Source organism: Hemitrygon akajei, chromosome 19 (assembly GCF_048418815.1).
Source record: "Hemitrygon akajei chromosome 19, sHemAka1.3, whole genome shotgun sequence".
NCBI lineage: Eukaryota > Metazoa > Chordata > Chondrichthyes > Myliobatiformes > Dasyatidae > Hemitrygon > Hemitrygon akajei.
In genome coordinates, this window is record NC_133142.1 from 71,105,092 (window position 1) to 71,126,838 (window position 21,747).

A 21,747-nucleotide genomic window follows, 5' to 3' on the forward strand; every position below is an offset into this window, starting at 1 on the left:
TGCGTGCATGATTTTACCTTGTTCTCCAGATCCTGATCCATTCTTGGCCATCAGACGTAGGATCTTGCAAGGCTTTTCATTCGAGACACCCCAGGATGAGTCTCATGAATTTCCTCCACAATCTGTGAACGGCCAGGGGGAGGCACGATGACCCTCGCCCCCCAGAAAATGCAACCATCCTGCAGACTCAGTTCGGTCTTGCGTTTGGCACAAGGTCTCAGTTCCTCTCCTTCCACGACACTAGGCTAACCTTGTAAAAGGAAAGTCTTGACTTGAGACAGGACTGGGTCCCACTCTGTCCGTTGCTTGATCTGGGTCACCTTTACAGGTGTCTCGGACAGCCTGTCCAATGAAAACACAGTCTCTGGAGGCACATATGTAGTAACAGGCGTCTCAGGTAAAGGGAGTCGACGCAGCACATCAGCGTTTGCATTATCCCCACCCGCTCAGTACACTGGTAGGCTGACAATGTGAGAGCCCAATGCTGTATCCTGGCTGAGGTTAGCGGTGGGATGCATCTGGTCTCACTAAAAAGGCTCATCAATGGATTATGGTCCGTATAAATTGTGAATGCACGTCCATAGAGGTACTGATGAAAGCGTTTGACTGCAAAAACAATGGCCAGACCTTCTTTGTCTAGCTGTGAATAGCCCTTCTCAGCAACCGTCAGGGTACGTGAAGCAAAACCAATAGGCTTCTCTGAACGGTCCTCCATTACGAGTGAGAGAACTGCCCCAACTCCATAGGGCGAAGCATCACATGAAAGGGTGATCTCCTTGTCTGGGTCATAGTAAACAAGCAGCTTCACTGAGTGGAGGAGTTCTTTCATTTCCTCGAAAGCTTCCTCCTGCTCTTCAACCCACCGCCACTTAGTATCACCATGAAGCAGCTTATACAGTGGGGCCAAAACCTTTGAGAAGTCAGGAAGAAACTTGCCATAACAATTCACCATACCCAAAAATGACCTGAGTTCAGTGATGCTCTTGGGGCTTGGGGCCTCCTTGATAGCTCTCACTTTGTCTTCCACTGGGCAAAGCCCCTCAGCTGTAATCTTGTGTCCCAGGTAGGTCACACTCGGAGCCAGGAACACACATTTTCCACGTTTCAATCGCAGCCCTGCATCTGAGAGTCTCTTCAGCACCTGTTCTAAGTTAGCCAGATGCTCCCCCTCCGTGGCTTCCGTGATCAAAATATCATCAAGATACACTGCCATGTATTTGAATAATCCCTTGTGCGTATCAATGGTGACGTACTCCTTTGAATCCTCGTCGAGCAGCAGCTGTTGGTAGGCGTGGCTCATGTCCAGCTTTGTGAACAGCTTACCCCCTGACAGGGTCGCAAACAGGTCATCCACCCGTGGCAATGGGTACTCCTCCAGCTTAGAGACCTGATTCACCGTAAGCTTGTAGTCCCCGCATATCCTCACCGTTTTATCTGCCTTCAAAACTGGAACAATGGGAGCCGCCCACCTTGAAAACTGGACGGGCTCAATGATGCCCAGCCCCTGTAAACGTTCCAGCTCCACCTCGACTTTGCCTTTCATGGCAGAGGGCACCGACCTGGGTTTATAAAAACGTGGTGTGGCCTCAGGGACGACATGGAGTTTCACAGCCACGCTCTTCAGTGTGCCCAGCTCGTCCCTGAAAACGTCACTATACCACTGCAGAAAGTCCTCCGTCATGCGTGCATACTTAATTTCATGCCAGTTGAGCCGGAATTTGCAAAGCCAATCGCGGCCCAAAAGACTGGGCCCACTGCCCTTAGCTATCACCAGCCTGGCTTCAGCCTTCTGGCCCCCGGCTGAAATATCCACATATAACACCCCTAAATGAGGCATGGGCTGCCCCGTATAGGTCCTGAGTTGGAGTTTAGATGGTCTGATGGGAGGCAGGTTGGATCCCCATGTCCTCTTGTAGGTCTCTTCACTGATGACCAATGCAGAAGCCCCTGAATCAATCTCAAACTTAATCTCCTTTCCCCTGACATAATGTGGTTCAGGTGGTCCCTCATCCGTTTCCACCCCAAACATGTTGTAGGCACACGCTGCCTCTCCGTCTGCTTCTCCTAGGTGGTGTGTGGCTGCCTGAGTCTGTTGAGCTTTCCCCTGCCCAGGCTTAACCTTACCCTTTATGCTCCTGCACTTTTTAACTAAATGTCCCTTCTTGCTACAAGCATGGCAGACGGTATCTTTGAATTTACAATCATTTGCATAGTGCATCTCTCCACAACAAAAACATTTCACCCACTTTGTCTCTTAACCAGTCTCCCTCCTGACTTGGAGCACTGCCGTCGACTGTGACCCCCCATGTCCTTTCTGGGTATCCTTCGCATTATTAACAGCCATCTCCATGCCTTGGGCAATCTCTAGGGCTGTCTTGAAAGTCAAGAACAACGAACGGCATTGTACGGCGTCATTATTAATGCTGCATACTAATCTATCACGGAGCATGTCATCCAACACGGCTCCGAAATCGCAATGCTCCGACAGCTGCCGAAGCTCGGCCACAGACTGACCTGGCTTCCGGACATGGCTGTGAAACTTGCACCGTTGAACTATCACCGAAGGCTTCGGATTGTGGTGGTTCCCCATGAGCTTGACCAGTTCGTCATATGGAATTTCTCCCGGTTTCTGCGGTGTAGCTAAGTTCCGTATCAGCTTGTACGTCTTTGCCCCACACACACTCAGGAGAATAGAGCACTTCTTAGCCTCCTCAGTAATGCCATTAGCACAGAAAAATTGTCCCAACCTTTCCTCATACTCCAGCCAGTCCTCGACTCCCTCCACTAATTCACTGATTGTCCCGAACATAGCCATCTGAACGCGAGGCTGCTCGTCCGCTCACAGCTCCTGTTCGAAACATGCCGACACATCCACAAAACCAGTTCACCTCGTCACCAAAAATGTGTGGTAACTTCTACTTTACAAAAGGTCCACTTGACAATTTCATGGCCAAAAGAGCATCTTTATCTGGGACGGCAAACGATATTCACAATACAGAGGCTTCCAGGACACTCGTGCGGCATGGCAGGTGGAACTATATACAATACATACTGGGAGTGAAACCCCGTCAGCCCCTGAACCAGCCTCTCTACCAAACAGCTTCCCGATTAGTATTAACTCACTTCTAATAGTACTCAGAACACAATCCAAGTTTATCCAGCCTCCCCTCATAGCACATGCTGCCTAAACAACACAGCAGTCTGGTAAACCCCTTCTGCATCTTCTCCAAAGCCTTCCTATATGGGGTTCAGCCCAAAATGTCAACTGCACTTTTTTGCATAGATGCTGGCTAACCTGCTGAGTTCCTCCAGCATTTTGTGTGTGAAACTGTTATGCTGCCCTGCCACCAAGGTCAAAAGAGTCAACAAAAGATAGATTAACTCTCAGATCAAAAAGCCACAGTGTCAATTCCAACTCAACCTTGGACCCCATGGTTCAATCACTACATGTCAGTCCTTCAAATCTTTCCCATCACCAACTCTCACCCTTGCCAATCAATGTTCAAATTTTGACAAAGGGTTTTACCGAAATATTAACACACAGTTTTCTCTAATTTACTTGGGGGATGAAGGGCTTCGGCCTGAAACACCAACTGTACTTTTTTCTATAGATGCTACCTGGCCTGCTGAGTTCTCCAGCATTTTTTGTGTGTGTTCCCAGGATTTCCAGCATCTACAGATTTTCTCTTATCTGCCTGACATGGAATGTTCCCAGTATTTAGTTTTTATTTCAAATTTCCAACATTACAGCTTTTTTTCAGATTTCAAACTTTGCACTTTGTGCATTATTTTCTTGCCCTCTTGTCAATCTACATCCAAACTTCTTGGTGCTTGGTGCAATAATTGCTTGCGATCTGCCATGCAAGTTGCAGACCCCCCCCCCCCCCCCCGTCCGTCACTACCCAGTGGCGCGCCCCCCCCCGTCGGCCACGACCCAGTGCCCCCCCCCCCGTCCGTCACGACCCAGAGGCGCGCCCCCCCCCCCCGTCGGCCACGACCCAGAGGCGCGCCCCCCCCCCCGCCGGCCACGACCCAGAGGCGCGCGCCCCCCCCCCGTCGGCCACGACCCAGAGGCGCGCCCCCCCGTCGGCCACGACCCAGAGGCGCGCGCCCCCCCCCGTCGGCCACGACCCAGAGGCGCGCGCCCCCCCCCGTCGGCCACGACCCAGAGGCGCGCCCCCCCCCGTCGGCCACGACCCAGAGGCGCGCCCCCCCCCGTCGGCCACGACCCAGAGGCGCGCCCCCCCCCCCGTCGGCCACGACCCAGAGGCGCGCGCCCCCCCCCCCCCCCGTCGGCCACGACCCAGAGGCGCGCCTCATGTCGAACCCTCCCCCATCCGCCCATGTTCCCGCCTCCTGTCAATCATCAATCCACAATTCGGCCGTTATTGTCACTCCTGTTGAACCTGGCCTGAGATACTGCCTGTAGATCAGCTCTTTCCCGGCCCCCTGTCGAGCGCGCATCCTTACCTTCCCTCCAGTTCACCTCCCAGCCAGCGCCATTACCTCAGAGCCCTGGCGGCCGAGTGCAACTTTCACCGAGGTTTCCTCTCGGGCCCAACTACAACCGTACGACGTTCACCGCATGTGAATCGGAATCCAGGGGAATTTGACCTTTTTGGAAGGTCAAAATGTTTTAAATATTAAACAATTAATACCGATATTTGTGAAGAATGCAGCGATCTTACTACAGTTTATAAAACAAAATGTTTATGAAGTGAAGCTGAATATTGCACTCTTTTTAAACTTTATATCGCGTTTAGTGTGGCGACCCACTTTCTGCGCAGGCGCACGCGGGATTAAATGCCAGCGCCGCGAAGTTTGAATAAACTAGTCTCGAAACGACTTACCGACTGCGTGTCGTTATTTCAGCGCTGTGTGTAGCACATCGCTACATTATTACCTTTTAGGTTTACTTTCTGCACATTGTGCTGTAAGTTTTACTCCCGTCATGGATGCTGTTTGATTCGCTGAACTCCTCCAGCATTTGTGCCGTTGTTAGCATCCATTTCCTCAATTTAAACAGGTGCTTCCCTTGGCAAGTTTGGTTAATTGTCACATGTACTGTGATACAGTGGAAAAACTTCGTTTTGCATGACTTCCATACAGATAATTTCATTGCAACTGTGCTAAGATGTAGTCAAGCAAAAACATAATAGAATGCAGAATAAAAGTATTACAGCTGGTATATTATTGTCACATGACAGTATCAAGATACTGTGCAGTGAGAAGCTTGGCTTGCATACTGCTTTTGCAGATCAAGTCATTCCACAGCGCACTGAAGTAGAACTGTAGACAAGAGACTATGGAGGGAAGGCTGGTTCCTGTGAGGTGTTGAGCTGTGTTCACAACTTTATGCAGCTTTTTGCTGTCATCTGCAGGGTAATTGCCATAACAAAGCTACTAAGTATCAGTCCAGATGGAATGCTTTCTATGGTCATCAATTAAAAATTGGTAAGAATTGGAGCATGCAGAATTTCTTTAGCCTTCTGAGTTACAGAGGAAGTGCAGTGCACGCAGATAATTAGGCAGAAAACCATAATAAGGTATATTGTAAGGTCAAATGTCCTCTTCATTGTACTAGGGGGCCATTTAATAGTTTTATCACAGCAGGATAGAAACTGTCCTTGAGCCTGGTGGTAGTGTTTCAGGCTTATGTACCTTTTGAATGATGGGAGGGTTGCTAGGGTCTTTAATTATGATGGCTGCTTTAATGAGGCAGCAAGATGTATAGACAGAGTCCATGGAAGGGAGGCTGGTTTCCTTGATGTACTGACCCATGTCCACAACTCTCTGCATTTTCTTGCAGCCTTGGGCAGAGTTGTCACATTGTGATGTGAGTATTATTAAAAGCAAGTTCATACTAATCGGGAAGCTATTGGTAGCAAGAGGCAGGATCCGGGGTTGGCAGGGTTTTTACTCCCGCTCTTTTTACTCCCAGTATGCATTGTATATCGTTCCTCCACCCAGGCCGCAAGAGGTACCTGGAAGCCTCTGTATTGTAAATATTGTTTGCCGTCCCAGATAAAGATGCTCTTTTGGCCATCAAATTGTCGAGTGGTCTTTTTGTAAAGTAGAAGTTACCACATATTTTTGGCGACCAGGTAAACTGGTTTTGTGGACGGGTCGGCCCCATTTTCGATCAGGAGATGTGAGCGAGCGAGGAGCCTCGTGCTCAGATGGCTGCGTTCGGAACGTTCGGTGTGTTCGACAAGCAAATTGAGGAATGGCCGGAGTATGAGGAAAGGTTGGGCCACTTTTTCTGTGCTAATGGAATTACTGAGGAGGCTAAGAAGTGCTCTATTCTCCTGAGTGTGTGTGGGGCAAAGACGTACAAGCTGATACGGAACTTAGCTACACCGCAGAAACCGGGAGAAATTCCATACGACAAACTGGTCAAGCTCGTGGGGAACCACCACGATCTGAAACCTTCGGTGATAGTTCAACGGTGCAAGTTTCACAGCCATGTCCGGAAGCCAGGTCAGTCTGTGGGCGAGCTTCGGCAGCTGTCGGAGCATTGCGATTTCGGAGCCGTGTTGGATGACATGCTCTGTGATAGCCACATATGTGGCATTAATAATGTCGCCGTACAACGCCGCTTGTTGGGGGAAACCCCACTGTTGACTTTCAAGACAGCCCTAGAGATTGCCCAAGGCATGGAGTTGGCTGCTAATAATGCCAAGGATATACAGAAAGGATATGGGGGGGTCGCAGTCAGCAGCAGTGCTCCACGTCAGGAGGGAGAATGGTAGACAGGAAAGGCGGGTGGAATGTTTTCGGTGTGGAGGAACACAATATGCAAATGATTGTAAATTCAAAGATACTGTCTGCCATGCTTGTAGTAAGAAGGGACATTTAGCTAAAAAGTGCAGGAGCATAAAGGGTAAGGTTAAGCCTGGGCAGGGGAAAGCTCAACAGACTCAGGCAGCCACACACCACCTAGGAGAAGCAGACGGAGAGGCAGCGTGTGCCTACAACATGTTTGGGGTGGAAACGGATGAGGGACCACCTGAACCACATTATGTCAGGGGAAAGGACATTAAGTTTGAGATTGATTCAGGGGCTTCTGCATTGGTCATTAGTGAAGAGACCTACAAGAGGACATGGGGATCCAACCTGCCTCCCATCAGACCATCTAAACTCCAACTCAGGACCTATACGGGGCAGCCCATGCCTCATTTAGGGGTGTTATATGTGGATATTTCAGCCGGGGGCCAGAAGGCTGAAGCCAGGCTGGTGATAGCTAAGGGCAGTGGGCCCAGTCTTTTGGGCCGCGATTGGCTTTGCAAATTCCGGCTCAACTGGCATGAAATTAAGTATGCACGCATGACGGAGGACTTTCTGCAGTGGTATAGTGACGTTTTCAGGGACGAGCTGGGCACACTGAAGGGCGTGGCTGTGAAACTCCATGTCGTCCCTGAGGCCACACCACGTTTTTATAAACCCAGGTCGGTGCCCTCTGCCATGAAAGGCAAAGTCAAGGCGGAGCTGGTACGTTTACAGAGGCTGGGCATCATTGAGCCCGTCCAGTTTTCAAGGTGGGCGGCTCCCATTGTTCCAGTTTTGAAGGCAGATAAAACGGTGAGGATATGCAGGGACTACAAGCTTATGGTGAATCAGGTCTCTAAGCTGGAGGAGTACCCATTGCCACGGGTGGATGACCCGTTTGCGACCCTGTCAGGGGGTAAGCTGTTCACAAAGCTGGACATGAGCCACGCCTACCAACAGCTGCTGCTCAACGAGGATTCAAAGGTGTATGTCACCATCGATACGCACAAGGGATTATTCAAATACATGGCAGTGTATCTTGATGATATTTTGATCACGGGAGCCACGGAGGGGGAGCATCTGGCTAATTTAGAACAGGTGCTGAAGAGACTCTCAGATGCAGGGCTGCGATTGAAACGTGGAAAATGTGTGTTCCTGGCTCTGAGTGTGACCTACCTGGGACACAAGATTACAGCTGAGGGGCTTTGCCCAGTGGAGGAAAAAGTGAGAGCTATTAAGGAGGCCCCAAGCCCCAAGAGCGTCATTGAACTCAGAACATTTCTGGGTATAGTGAATTATTATTATGGACCTCTCAAAGGTTTTGGCCCCACTGTATAAGCTGCTTCACAATGACACTAAGTGGCGGTGGGTTGAAGAGCAGGAGGAAGCTTTCAAGGAAGTGAAAGAACTCCTCCACTCAGTGAAGCTGCTTGTTCACTATGACCCAGACAAGGAGATCACCCTTTCATGTGATGCCTCGCCCTATGGAGTTGGGGCAGTTTTCTCACATGTAATGGAGGACTGTTCAGAGAAGCCTATTGGTTTTGCTTCCCGTACCCTGATGGCTGCTGAGAAGGGATATTCACAGCTAGACAAAGAAGGTCTTGTGGCGACCCACTTCCCAGCGCACTCGAACCGGCTCACAAAGTGGCGCGCGCCGGCATAGAGGCCGGTCCCAAAGAGGGCGGCAAGTCTGCTTCACCAGCAAGGGGAAAAGCCCGCGCGCGGGATGGGACTGTGAATACGTGCCCCATACTGCATTCCCGCCCGAGGAGGGAGGGATCAGGAAGGCTTTAAAGTGAGGCCACGAAGTTTGAATAAACCTCTTTTGTAACTGCAGCTCACCAACTCCGTGTCGTTATTGCAGCGCTGCGTGTAGAACACCGCTACAGATTGACCATTGTTTTTGCGGTCAAGCGCTTTCATCAGTACCTCTATGGACGTGCATTCACAGTTTATACGGACCATAAACCACTGATGAGCCTTTTTGGGGAGACCAGATGCATCCCACTGCTAGCTTCAGCCAGGATACAGCATACAGCGTTGGGCGCTCACATTGTCAGCCTACCAGTGTACTATCGTGTACAGAGCGGGTGGGGATAATGCAAACGCTGATGTGCTGAGTCGACTCCCTTTATCTGAGATGCCTGTTACTACATATGTGCCTCCAGAGACTGTGTTTTCATTGAAGAGGCTGTCCGCGACACCTGTAAAGGTGACCCAGATCAAGCAACAGACAGAGAGGGACCCAGTCCCGTCTCAAATCAAGAATTTTCTTTTACAAGGTTGCCCCAGAGTTGTGGAAGGAGAGGAACTGAGGCCTTATGCCAGACGCAAGACAGAACTGAGTCTGCAGGATGGCTGCATTTTCTGGGGGGCGAGGGTCATCGTGCCTCCCCCTAGCCGTTCACAGATTGTGGAGGAAATTCATGAGACTCATCCTGGGGTGTCTCGAATGAAAAGCCTTGCAAGATCCTACGTCTGGTGGCCAAGAATGGATCAGGATCTGGAGAACAAGGTAAAATCATGCACGCAATGTCAGACCATTCAGAACATGCCACCACCAGCTCCTTTGCACCCATGGGAGTGGCCAGTCTACCCCGGTCTAGGCTACATTTGGACTTTGCTGGCCCATTTATGGGGCAGATGTTTCTTGTAATGGTGGATGCACACTCCAAATGGATCAAAGCTCACATCATGAGCAAAATCACAGCCCCCTCAACCATAGACAAACTCAGGCAAGTGTTTGCAGTCCACGGGTTGCCTGACACTCTGGTCACTGATAATGGCCTGACATTCACCAGTGAGCTGTTCAGTAAGTTCATGCAGCAGAATGGCATCCGTCACATTCAGACGGCCCATTTCCACCCAGCCTCAAATGGTTTGACTGAGCGGGCTGTTCAGACAGTGAAGGAAGGCCTGAAGCGGATGACGGGGCACTCTCTTAGTACCCGGCTTTCACGTTTCCTGTTTAAATACCGCCTCACGCCACAGACTACGACTGCATGCACTCCAGCAGAGATGCTGATGGGGCGTAGGCCTAAGTCAAGATTGGACCTGCTGTGCCCGGACACGAAGGCAAAAGTGGAGAGAAAGCAGGAAAAACAGAAGGAGGGACATGATCAACATGCGCGAGAGAGACAGTTAGAACCGGATGACAATGTCTATGTGAGAAACAATCAGCAATGGCTACCTGGGGTTATTCTTAAGCAGAGTGGTCCAGTCTCCTATGTTGTTAAGCTGACTGATGGATGCGTTTTCCACAGACATCAGGACCATGTGCACCTGCGTCATGATTCCAGCTCAGAGGTAGACAGTTCCATGGAGTTTCCAATGGTGAGACAGACTATTGGGGAAGCATGTCCACCAGTGACTTTGCCAGAGAGAGAGACACTGACAGAGGGGGCAGAGTCCCCTGAAGAGGATGGACATTCTCACACGGACACATAGACCCCTCTCGTGTCCCCAACACTAGAGCCACCCAAAATATCCTCAGCAGCAGTGCCTGCTGGGTGACCAGGGGTAGTGTGTAGATCGCAGCGCCCTCGCAAACCTCCTGACAGACTGAATCTTGGATTGGATAGTTTTTTTTGTTGTTAGATTGAATGTTGAATTTGCCATTTTTTTTTAGGTGTTTTCGTATTGGTAACCTGTTGCTAACGATACCACTGTTTTTATTTCCCAGTTCTTCTATATTTGGGGAATATTGGATTTTAAAGGGGGAGAAGTGCTGTGATGTGAGTATTATTAAAAGCAAGTTAATACTAATCGGGGAGTTGTTGGTAGCAAGAGGCGGGATCCAGGGTTGGCGGTGTCTTTACTTCTGCTCTTTTTACTCCTGGTATGCATTGTGTATAGTTCCTCCACCCAGGCCGCACGAGGCACCGGGAAGCCTCTGTATTGTGAATATCATTTGCCGTCCCAGATAAAGATGCTCTTTTGGCCATCAAATTGTCGAGTGGTCTTTTTGTAAAGTAGAAGTTACCACAGTTGTCACATCAAGCCATGATGTATTGATAGAAATTGATGAGGGTGTAATGAGAAATGACAATTTTTTTAGCATCCTGAAGGAGTAGAGGCCTTGTGGACTTAATTGGCCATAGTGTCAATTAAGGACAGGCTGTTGTTGATACTTATTTATTTTATTTAGAGATAGAGTGTGGAACAGGCCCTTAAAGCCAATGAGTCATGTCACCCAGCAATCTCCCTGTTTAACACCAGCCTAATCACAGGACAATTTACAATAACAATATACCCACTAACTGGTAGGAAACCCACGCATTTCACAGGGAGGACGTACAGACACCTTGGAGATGATGTCGGAATTGAACTCCTACATCCCAAGCTGTAATAGTGCCACTACATTACCATGGAGTATGTTATCACTTAGCATCTTTTTTAGAACTTTTGCTGGTCCTAATTAGTAATATTGACCTGAAGGCTCAATTGTTTCTCTCTTCACTAATGTTATATAACCCACTCCGTTTCCAAGATGTTCTTTTTTATTTCAGATTTCCATTTTGTTCAGTTTTCACTCTTAGATTCTAAGCAGAACCTTCCACCAGTTAGAGCTTCAAGAACTAGGGTTATTGATAAATCTTTTAAAATCTATAGCCTCAGCCATGTGGTAAAGAAAGTTTCACCCTACTTTTTCAACTCTGACTTTGAACACTGCTGTTCGGTCCATCTTCAATCTATCCTGCTCCAAGAACCAGACCCGGTTTTACCAATCTCTCAATAAAATTGACTAACTTCATATGCCCTGCATCTATCAATTGAATCTTATCAGATTCCTTCTTATCCAGCCATTTACCTTTTCTATCACCCTTCTTCAAAGAAACTTTTCTTCATCCCTCCTCCCCCACCCACTTGGCTTCCCCTATCACCCTCTGGCTTGATCTCCTTTCCCTTCCTTTCCAGTCCAGATGAAGGGATTAGGCCAGAAATGTCAACTTTATATTCATTTCCATAGATGCTACCTGGCCTGCTGAGTTCCTCCAGTATTTTGTGTGTGTTGCTCTATAATTATTTTTTTACTGAAGTGTCCACCCTTGCCAATCAGTGTTCATATTTTGACAAAGGGTTTTACCGAAATATTAACACACTGTTTTCTCTGATCTACTTGGCTGCTGATGGGTTTCAGCCTGAAACGTCGACTGTACTTTTTTCCCTAGATGCCTGGCCTGCTGAATTCCTCTAGCATTTTGTGTGTGTTGCTTGGATTTCCAGCATCTGCAGATTTTCTCGTTTGATTTTTTTTTGTCTGCCTTTTTTTGCAAACATTGGTTGTTTGTCAACCTCTGTGTGTATTTTTAATTAATTCTCTGTTCTACTGTGAATGCCTGCAAAGAAAATGAATCTCAAGGTAGCATATGGTGATATATACATTCTTTGATCATAAATACAGTATGCTTTCAAGTTTGAACTCTAGCCTCTTCATATCCTTCATTTGAAAACTGTCCCCAGAATAACTATTGACTTGTAAATATGTAACAGGACTTCCTTGTTAATGAACTTATTTGCTGTTAACAACTTTGCTGCTCCAAGATCAACACTTGTGAATGCACAAGCCAAGGCTCTGCTGCCCTTGGAATGCCAACAAACAGTAACAAAGACAATGAAAAATTCTGAGTGGTAATTCTCTCTGATAAGGTCATAATTATCTCTTTGCATAATTGAGGAGGGTCTTATTGAAACCTATCGAGTACTGAAAGGCCAAGATTGAGTGGATGTAGAGCGGATGTTGCTATGGTGGGGAGTCTAGGACCAGAGGGCACAGCCTCTTAGGCAGAAGGTGCTTAATCTGTGGAATTCATTGCCACAGACAACTATGGAAGCCAAGTCATTGGATATATTTAAAATTTTGGTAGATAGGTTTAGTAAGGGTGTCAAAGATTACAGGGAGCAGGCAGGATAATGGCATTGAGAAGGATAATTAATCAGCCCATGATGAAGTGGTAGAGCAGTCTCAATGGGCCAAAAGGCTTAATTCTGCTCCTGTCTTATGGTCTAATTATATAGTAGTAGCAGGAACTTCAGTTTGTGAAATTCTAGCTGTTTGGCCAACAGTGAAAATTATGTATTTTCAAAATCTTGAATAACATACAGGTCACACTGGTTTTCAAATAGCCATTTATTTATTTTACTAAGAATCAGATAGACTTTTTTTTCTTCCAAAATAAATACAAACTGAAAAAAACATTCTAGAATTTAAAGGAAGAAATATCTAGTTTTTTTTTGCTGGATTAGAGTACAGTGCTCCCAGCCCAAAGTATGAAAGTGTTTACAGAATTTTTTTAAATTCAGTTGTTTAAAATGGTGCTTCTGCTATCACTTCACACCAGGTTGCTGTTTGCTAGAGTTATCTGCAAAAATTTAGAAAAGGTCTCATGATGTCAATTTTAACGTACTCATAGAAGTGTTCTCGCCTAAAGTCTAGAAATGTCGAGATGTTTACAAACAAAAAATAAGTTAAAAAATCCATAACATAACAATGTACATTATTTACAATTTGCCTAGGGCGTAACATTGAGCTGACCGAGCCATCGATTCATGTTCACTTGTTAACAGACAGAGCTATGAAATAACGTGTTTTCAGGTAGCCAACTTTCTTCTGCATTGCACTGTTTGGTGTCATGTTCTCCACAAATGAACCACCAATTTTGGTGCCCATGTCCTGTGTACAAAAGACCAGAGGATTTGTTTTTTTTAATGTTTCTTTTGGAATGCAAATTACATTAAGAAAATCTTTGCTGAGTTTGGAAGGAGAGTCTACCCAATAGATTTTGAGACTTCACTACCTTCCTTTCACAATTTAAACATAATTGTAGATATGGCACTGATGTGACAGGTTGGTATTGTTGATGGTTTAAAGGAACCTGATCAGAACTAAATCAGACTTATGAATCTTCATGTGAAAAGAAGAATCGTTCGTGTACTTCCAAGGGGAAAGGTTGTTTTTAAGTTTTAAAAAATGAGGCAGGACAGAGATATTTCTACTGCAAAATTGACAGGCTTTTCTAGATCAGGTATGGCAGAGTCAGGATACAGGGCAATACTGAAAACAAAAATTCACCATGTTGTAAATACATTAATAGTGACTCAGTGCTAAACAAAATGGCTAATTCTGAGGAAAAGACAAGGAATGGTTTATTTACCGGTTCACCCTTCAAATGAGAGCTTCTTACTTTACTGTTCTTACTGCCATATGATCACTCAATCCAGAGCAAGTTGAAATGAGTTCAAGGTAGTCTTTATAATGAAGTTACTTTCTACAATTGTAGTTTTTGCCTCCCACTCCACATAAAGGGCCTGTAAATTTTGTTTACAAAATCTTAACTTTACTACTGAACTGATCTAGGAGAATTAAAATTACTTCCCACACATATAGCTGATTTAGTGACAAAATGTGCTAAGCAGTGGCAAATTATTCTTGGAGTCTTAAACACTTTATTTGAAGCAAACTCTTCAATGATTTTATCAAGGTAATAAATTAATCATCAACTAAACAAATATTATGTCACTACTTTGATATAATAATAATAATTTATAAATCAATTCATTTGGCCTATCAAAGGAGTTTTAAAACCGTGTAACTCCAAAATGGTTCTTGAGGAATTATTATGCCTAATTTTCCTGGCAGTTTTGGAGATATCGTTTCAACCAAAACACTTCGGGTCCTTAGTTGCAAATCCAGTATATTTCTGTTTGTAGCTAATGGGTTTATACAAAGCAGTACTTAAATCAAAAATGAAATCATTACATTTCAAAGTGAAAATAGTTGATGTGCACCAATAGATGATAAGTAAGAAGTTAGAAAATAAAGTTAAATAAATAGATTGATCTGAATATCTCTTAGATATACAAACCCACTTCAGGATAAATATTTGAACCATTCCTTACCCTCAGGAACCATCTTGATAAACTCAGATTTAGCTATGGTAAGCTGAAAAGCATGCACAACAGTGAAATGGCTGAACTTTCAGACATGAAGCCAGCATTAGTGGTAAAAAGTCCGATTCCACAGATTTTAACCATTAACAATACAACATAGTACTTTGCGACATTCCAAATTTCACACTATTGCTATGAGCTATGTTGGTTTCCAGGAAGTAAATGGTAAACTTAATCATGCAAAAAAATAGCAAAAACTTCCTAACGTAAATTAAAAATATGAAACCTTTATTCTACAATAAATAATTCATTGTAGGACCTGCTCATTTAGTGAACTACTCTTCAAACTTGAGGATCTCAAACAATCGCTATATACAAGTATTGCACTAACTGCATTGCCGTGCTAGGTCTACAACAGAACTTCAGCTCATATGCTTTCAATAATGCAATTCCCTTCAGTTAACCACCATTTAACTTGCTACACATTTGTCAAGTTGCTAATACTTTTTTACAAGGAAAATGTTTCCTCTATTATTATAACAGTTGAGTACATCAAACCATTCAAAACTTACATCTTCAAAATGTCCTTAAAGTGTTAGGAACAAGACTGTGTTTCAATGAAAACCGGTTTTGCTTTCTTTTTTAATCCTTAAAATTAGTAAAAATTTTAAGCGGTTTCTAAGTAAACAAGATCTTTACTGATGGGCAACAATTTTGTTCCATTTAAATCGTATTCCAAAATAAGTAGAAAGCAAAGGCAAGGAAAGAACAGCCCACACAAATAATTCTGCAAATGCTGGAATTTTTGAGCAAAACAGACAAAATGCTGGAGAAACTGAGCAAGTTGGGCATTATCTATGCAGGGGAATAAGCATTTGATATTTCAGGCCAGACTCTTACTCTGGACTGGAAAGGAAGGGGGCAGAAGGTAGAATAAGGTAGGCAAGAGGGAGGTGTATAAGCTGGCAGGTGATAGGCAAAACCAGGTGAAGGCAATGATGGGTGGGTGGGAGCTTTTTCTTCAGCCCTTTACCTCTTTCACCTATCAACTAGCAGCTTCTTGTTTCATCCTCCTCCCTCACCCATTCACCCACTTTCCCCTTCACCTGGTCTCACCTATCAACTGCCAGCTTGTACACCTCCTATTGTTATTCTGGCTTCTGCCCCAATCAAACTAAATTTGAATGGCTACTTAGCTTTTTCAAACGAAGTTAATTTTTGCTTTGCCTCAGGTTATTTTCTATTTTAAAAAATGTTTATTATTATTATTTGTTTTTTTTATTCACATAGAAAACTTGCTCATTGATCAAAGCTAATACAGTTAAGTTGGACATTCCTAAAAGCTTTGGCCTCTCCAATTGATGGGTCCATGCAGGTATGCAAAAGGTAACTAAAACAAAATACTAGATATGCTGAAATCCACAATAAAATGCTGGAAATACGCAACAAGTCAGACAGTATCTGTGAAGAGAACAAGTTAATACGTCATGCTATTGAACTATCATCAAGTGTTATCTGACAGGTGTGTACTTCCAGAATTTTCTGTCTTAATGTAATATCAGAACTTTTAATAGGCAATAAGAACAAAGTTTGTAAACTCATCAGTCTCTGAATATTGTTAAATTAAAATATGGCACCTACCAATGATAACTTGTTAAATGATGGATTACAATATTTTTTAAAAACACAATAGTATATTTTTGGAAAAGAGGAATAATTTTGCAAATATCTTTTCTCTGAGTTCTGACAGAACAAATGTATGGAATTTTAAGGATAGAAATTAATGCAGGAGCTAATTAGCAAACAAATGCATCAGAATTCTTGATAATTTAGAGGAGATACATGTATAACTGTATTCTTTAGAATGTCAGGTAAAATAAGGTACAGAACAATCTCTAAACAACCAAAATTAAAATTCAATTTTTAAAAAAATTCTTCTGCATTTCTAACACTTAACTGAAGATAGGGGTTTGTGTGAAATGTCAATTACTCTAACTGCCTGCCACTTTAGCAAGGATGCATTTGAGTGATTCTAGAGAGCGATAAATGATTTATACATTCACAAATGTTTGCCACACCTTATAAGGAACACTTCTGGCTACTATTGATATCTCTGTGTGTGATCTTAATTGGTGTTTTAGAAGAATTAAAAGTCACTTACTGCTAATAAAAGCTCACTCTAAAATTACCAACAAGGATTATATCCACTTTGAGATGTTTATTCTTTTAAAGGAAATTTATAGCTAGACAGTTGGCTAACCTAAGTAAATCTGAAACAATTCAGCCCACTCTCAATAAAGTTTCCAACTCATTTCTTAAATTTCCCCCACATACATACATAATGGAATGCCAAGTAAACAAGTCCTTCAAGAGTCCAAGAAAAAATGCAGACACTTAATCAGAGTCCTTGACAATCTGAAGTCAGCTCTGTGAAGGCTACTACACGTTCTCTTTTGTTTGCTCTTTTCCCTTCACAACATAGCATTAATGGAGGATGTAATAATCAACAATTTTTTGGGGTAGTACAATGTGCTAACACATTGCTGCACTCAATTATTTTTACATTTAACTCACCAAAGGGTGGCTAGTGCCCTACTGAAAGGCACCATGTTCTTCGGAGTCTGGAGGCTGGGTACAATAATATGAGATTTTGCCATTTATACTCCTCTTACACATACCTTTCAATAGGCTGCAAGAATACTGGAATCTATGGTTTGGCAATGAAACACAGCACTTCCAAGCCAATTCTCAACAAAAAAAAAGAACACGTTAAACCCAAATGTCTTACAATACTTGTTTTACTTTGCAGATGAATATTCAAGGACTATTATGGGGCTTTTATTTCAAGGATTTTACTCCTTGGAAACGTTTGTTTAATAAATACAAACTAAGCTTCAAAGCCAGTCATTTATGATCACCATTATCAGTGACTCCACAAAATGGTTAAAAGAGAGTTGAGCTTCTGCTTTGGATGTCTTAAAACAGTAATGATGATAAACTGGGAAAAGGAATACAATGCTTTCCATCTTTGATAAAAACTGGAACAAGAAAATTATAATACATCCTTCCTAAGTACAGATATTGGCCCCTTTCATGACACTGAAGATCAGAATTGCAGTGAAGTTTGCTAATATAAAAAGGCATTGCATGAAATGCTAAGGGCATTTCAATATGTTAATAGGTGCTTTATGAATGAAGTGTAATGAACATTGGGAAAGAATAGTACAAAAAGTTAATGTTTTCAATGGCCAGACCAACATCCATGACAAGGAAAAGCTTCAAAAAACCTGATAACAGTTACAGCCTGCTGAGCAAAGCCTATTTAATATCCTCTCAAGTTTTTCATCTACATATTATCTAAAATGGCACGCTGTCAGGCTGTTTTCAAGGGACACAAAAGGAAATATTTTTTCTTGGAACATTTATTTTCTAACTAATTTTCCATGCAGATGGGCAGATTTCCACAGAGACCACCAGTACCAGATATGATTATTATTCAAGTATAAGTCCAGGCTAACCAACAGAGATTACCACAAAAAATTACATTGTCACATCCAACATACGTACTTCCAGAAATGAAAAACAGATGTAAGCAGAAGGGGGTGAGGTTGCTGTAGGTTGATCCACAGATAGTGATCAAAAGCAGAAACCCTAACAAAATCACTCTCCCATTCATCAGAGTTTCAATATTGCAATGAATTATTGCACCTCCAATACCACCCATGCTGAGATCAGCATGGAAGCATGGACCAAGGAATGATTTGGGACTTCCTCAGTTTCACATTGTGGGCAGCTGGGGATTAAACCCTACGAGTGCATACCAAGAATGATTTTTTCTTAAATTGCTTTCATAGGGGCAGCCATTAGTAACATTTTGTACTTCTCCTCCTCCCCAGACACACAAACATACTAATTGTAGAAGTTTCTTCCAAGAAGTTGTCTCTTTCAATTGCAGATACCCTATTTAAAATAACAGAGCTTAAGAGTAGGAGCAGAGTACTGCATGCACAACTCACAATATATTGTTCCCTTCAATCTCTGAATAGATTTAACTGCGTAGACAAGTCCTAGAACACAGGCTGCTTCAAAATTGAATGCAGAATACGTGTCCTCAGCATTTACACAAATACAAAGGATATCAACTCTTGAGTAGCTTAAATCATTCAACTACAAACAAATCTGGTGCCCTCTCAAGTAGGAAAATATTTACTAATTATCTGTAAAATAATCAGAGAAACTGAACCAAAAACAAATATATACACTGCTGTTTCCATGAGCAGTTTGCAAACAACTAAAATTATGACTATGCTCTGGAAATGACATACAATGGTGAAAATTTAACAAACTACCAGACTAATGTCAGTCCAACTCAGAACAAGAGGTAACTAAGTTTTCTGTGTAATTCAATAACCTGTGTCATTTACAAATGATGCTGTTAACCAGTTAATCATCCCTGTTCATTAAAGTGCCGTCTCTGAGCTGATTTTTCACTTCCACCAACTCACCTTTCACAGGTGAAAATATGACTGTGAGCAGCAAAGCAGAAAATGTCCATTTTAACACCGTATTTGTGTCATCTTTACATATCAGGATCATGAAAATCCAGTTCTAAGAACCTGTAAAACTCTAATTACAGACTCTCAGACCTACTGCTCCATCAAATAAAGCACTTCTATCCAGCAAGGTTAAAAAGGACTGACAGCAGAAATGAAACCAAATAACAAGAAGAAAAAGCTAACCGGGACAACGGTATTATCTATGGGTCAATTCCACTCTGTGTGTATGGTATGTACGGGGAGTGTGTGTGATGTGTGCGGTGTGTGTGCGCTCACAAAGCACAGGGTTTCCAAATAAGTGTGTGCAATTATAAATGCAAAGGTAATGAAGATGAGTGTAATTTCAAAGTAACACCAATATTCAGATTTCAGTAAATTTACACAGGACAGTATTGTGAGAAAATCATAGTGCATATATCATATATATGGTTTGAAAATGTGGTATTTAGCAGCAGATTTTTAAAAAATTAGTAATCCCCCATTATAAAACAAAGTTGGCTTTATACAATTTAAAGTGGAACTGATTTCCACAGTGAACTCGGGCATTTCAGTTGATTTTCTTTCCATCTGGCTACTAAGAAAGTTTGTAACTTGCTTTTCTCCCTCTGGTCAGAGGTCTCTCCGCTCACTTTCTCTCTTAGGTGGTCACCTGATTTGGCAGAGTATATTGTTCTCAATCAAAAATTATGGATAAGTAACACAAAGCAGGACTTCAAGATCAGGAGTAAACCAAAACCCACAAGTACAGTTTACTTCAACTAGATGCAGATATCACAAGAGATTGATTTTATCCAGAAATGAATAAGTGATATCATTACCCATAATGATATCACCTATTTAGAATTCTAAGTAAACAAGTTAAGGCAATCCATGGCTTCACAGTATCTGATGCACAATATTGCTTATTTTATTCACGGAATTTAATTAAAATGAATTGTGTAGCATCTGATTTCACCAACTTTATAAAAAATCTAGACCATTTTAGCCAGATCCGATGACTCGGTCTCTTGCTTTAATTAGCTATATTAAAAGAATGGTTTGACTCTTGCTTAACGCAGTTTAGTATTGCCTGAATAACTACTCTGCCTTCTGTTTTCGGAATGCTCAGCTGTCCATCAGCTCGTGCCTAGCGGCCAGCACTGTTCTGTCTCGGCTCCGTACTCTTTGCTTTACAATTCAGTGCTTTGAGACGTGCTGTCTTCTGCATTTTATTCTCAGGATCACTGAGCTGCAGCTCCATCTTTTATTTAAACAAAAATATTAACAAAAAGAAATTTCTATGGTCAGTCAGTATCACTGGAATCGCTGCTCTGTTCGCCCTGCACCTTGCTTCGATGCTGCATAGCACGATGATATGCAATCTGCACTGATTTCCTGATGTTTGATTTCCTCCCCTCCAACATCTTCATTTTGTCCAGGGTCTGGTCCACACCAAGAGGAACAAGTTTTGTTCGAGGAAGCCATTGCCTGATTAATTAAAAAAATAAACATTGTATGTCATATTACTGTATACAGCAGCCCTCCATCAAAGTTAAAGATTTTTTAACACTGCTCTATTTTCCTTAACATTATTTCCTTCATTCTCAGACTTAGCATTTACTGGACATCTCTGATTGTTCTAAAAGGGTTTTTGAAGCATTATTCAGCAATTTGATATGATCAAATGACATTTTGGAGTCAGCCATAATAGAGACTTGGTATGTCACCAAAGACTCTCGTAAAAACTACATATGTATCGTGGAGAGCATTTTAACTGGTTGCATCACCACCTGGTGTGGAGGGGCCACTGCACAGGATCGGAAAAGGCTCCATGGGTACTAGCCTCCTCAGCACAGAGAACATCATCAAAAGGATCGCATCCGTCATTAGGGAGCCTCATCACCCAGGACTTATTGCTACCATCAAGGTGATGGTATAGGAGCCTGAAGACACACACTCAACATTTTAGGAAAAGCATCTTCCCTACTGCCAATAGATTTGTGAGTGGACAATGAACCCATGTACACTACCTCACTATTTCCCCCCATTTTTTGCTCCCTTTTTGTACTACTTACTTTATTATATACTTGTGGCAACCCACTTTCTGCGCAGGCGAACCGGCTCACAAATAGCCAGCGCGCGGGGGAAGACTTTGATAATGCACCTCTGACGTCATTTCCGCCCGGAGAGGGCGGGCGCTAGGGATTAAATGCCAGCACCGCTAAGTTTGAATAAACTAGTCTCGAAACCGACTGCGTGTCGTTATTTCAGCGCTGTGTGTAGCATATTGCTACATTGGTGACCCCGACGGTCCAAACGGGATTTGGACCAAAGATGACTGACTCTTCATCTGTTCACGCAGTTTCACTAAAACTGCCGACTTTCTGGTCGCTGCGACCACGCGTGTGGTTTAGCCAAGCAGAAGCCCAGTTCCAGATTCAGCAGATATCCTCTAATTCCACGTGTTACTACCACGTGGTGAGCGCCCTTGACCAGGAGACGGCCGCCCAGGTTGCGGATTTCATACAGTCGCCCCTGGAAGAAGGCAAGT

The 21,747-nt window shown here is 43.5% G+C and overlaps 2 protein-coding genes across 8 annotated transcripts in view; both read right to left on the minus strand.

Moving 5' to 3' along the window:
* ogg1 (8-oxoguanine DNA glycosylase) overlaps positions 1-4,755 on the minus strand; it is a 47,920-nt gene extending 43,165 nt beyond the window's left edge. The window contains exon 1 of one of the 6 annotated variants that reach the window (XM_073072800.1): positions 4,471-4,755. Coding sequence is in view for 2 of the 6 variants with exons in the window: in XM_073072794.1 (XP_072928895.1) it covers positions 2,515-2,815 (301 nt within the window). In the remaining 4 variants the exon portion in view is untranslated. Of the gene's footprint in view, positions 1-2,514; positions 2,905-4,406 lie in introns of those variants that run through there. The other 5 variants (XM_073072798.1, XM_073072797.1, XM_073072796.1 and 2 more) reach the window with 5 other exon arrangements.
* An 8,131-nt stretch (positions 4,756-12,886) lies between these two features.
* Positions 12,887-21,747, minus strand: part of brpf1 (bromodomain and PHD finger containing, 1) — a 56,121-nt gene continuing 47,260 nt past the window's right edge. For both annotated transcript variants that reach the window (XM_073072802.1, XM_073072801.1), the window contains 2 exons: positions 20,543-20,684; positions 12,887-13,444 (listed from right to left, as the gene is read on the minus strand). In XM_073072802.1, coding sequence (XP_072928903.1) covers positions 13,325-13,444; positions 20,543-20,684 — 262 coding nt within the window. In that variant the 3' untranslated portion in view covers positions 12,887-13,324. The remainder of the gene's footprint in view (positions 13,445-20,542; positions 20,685-21,747) is intronic.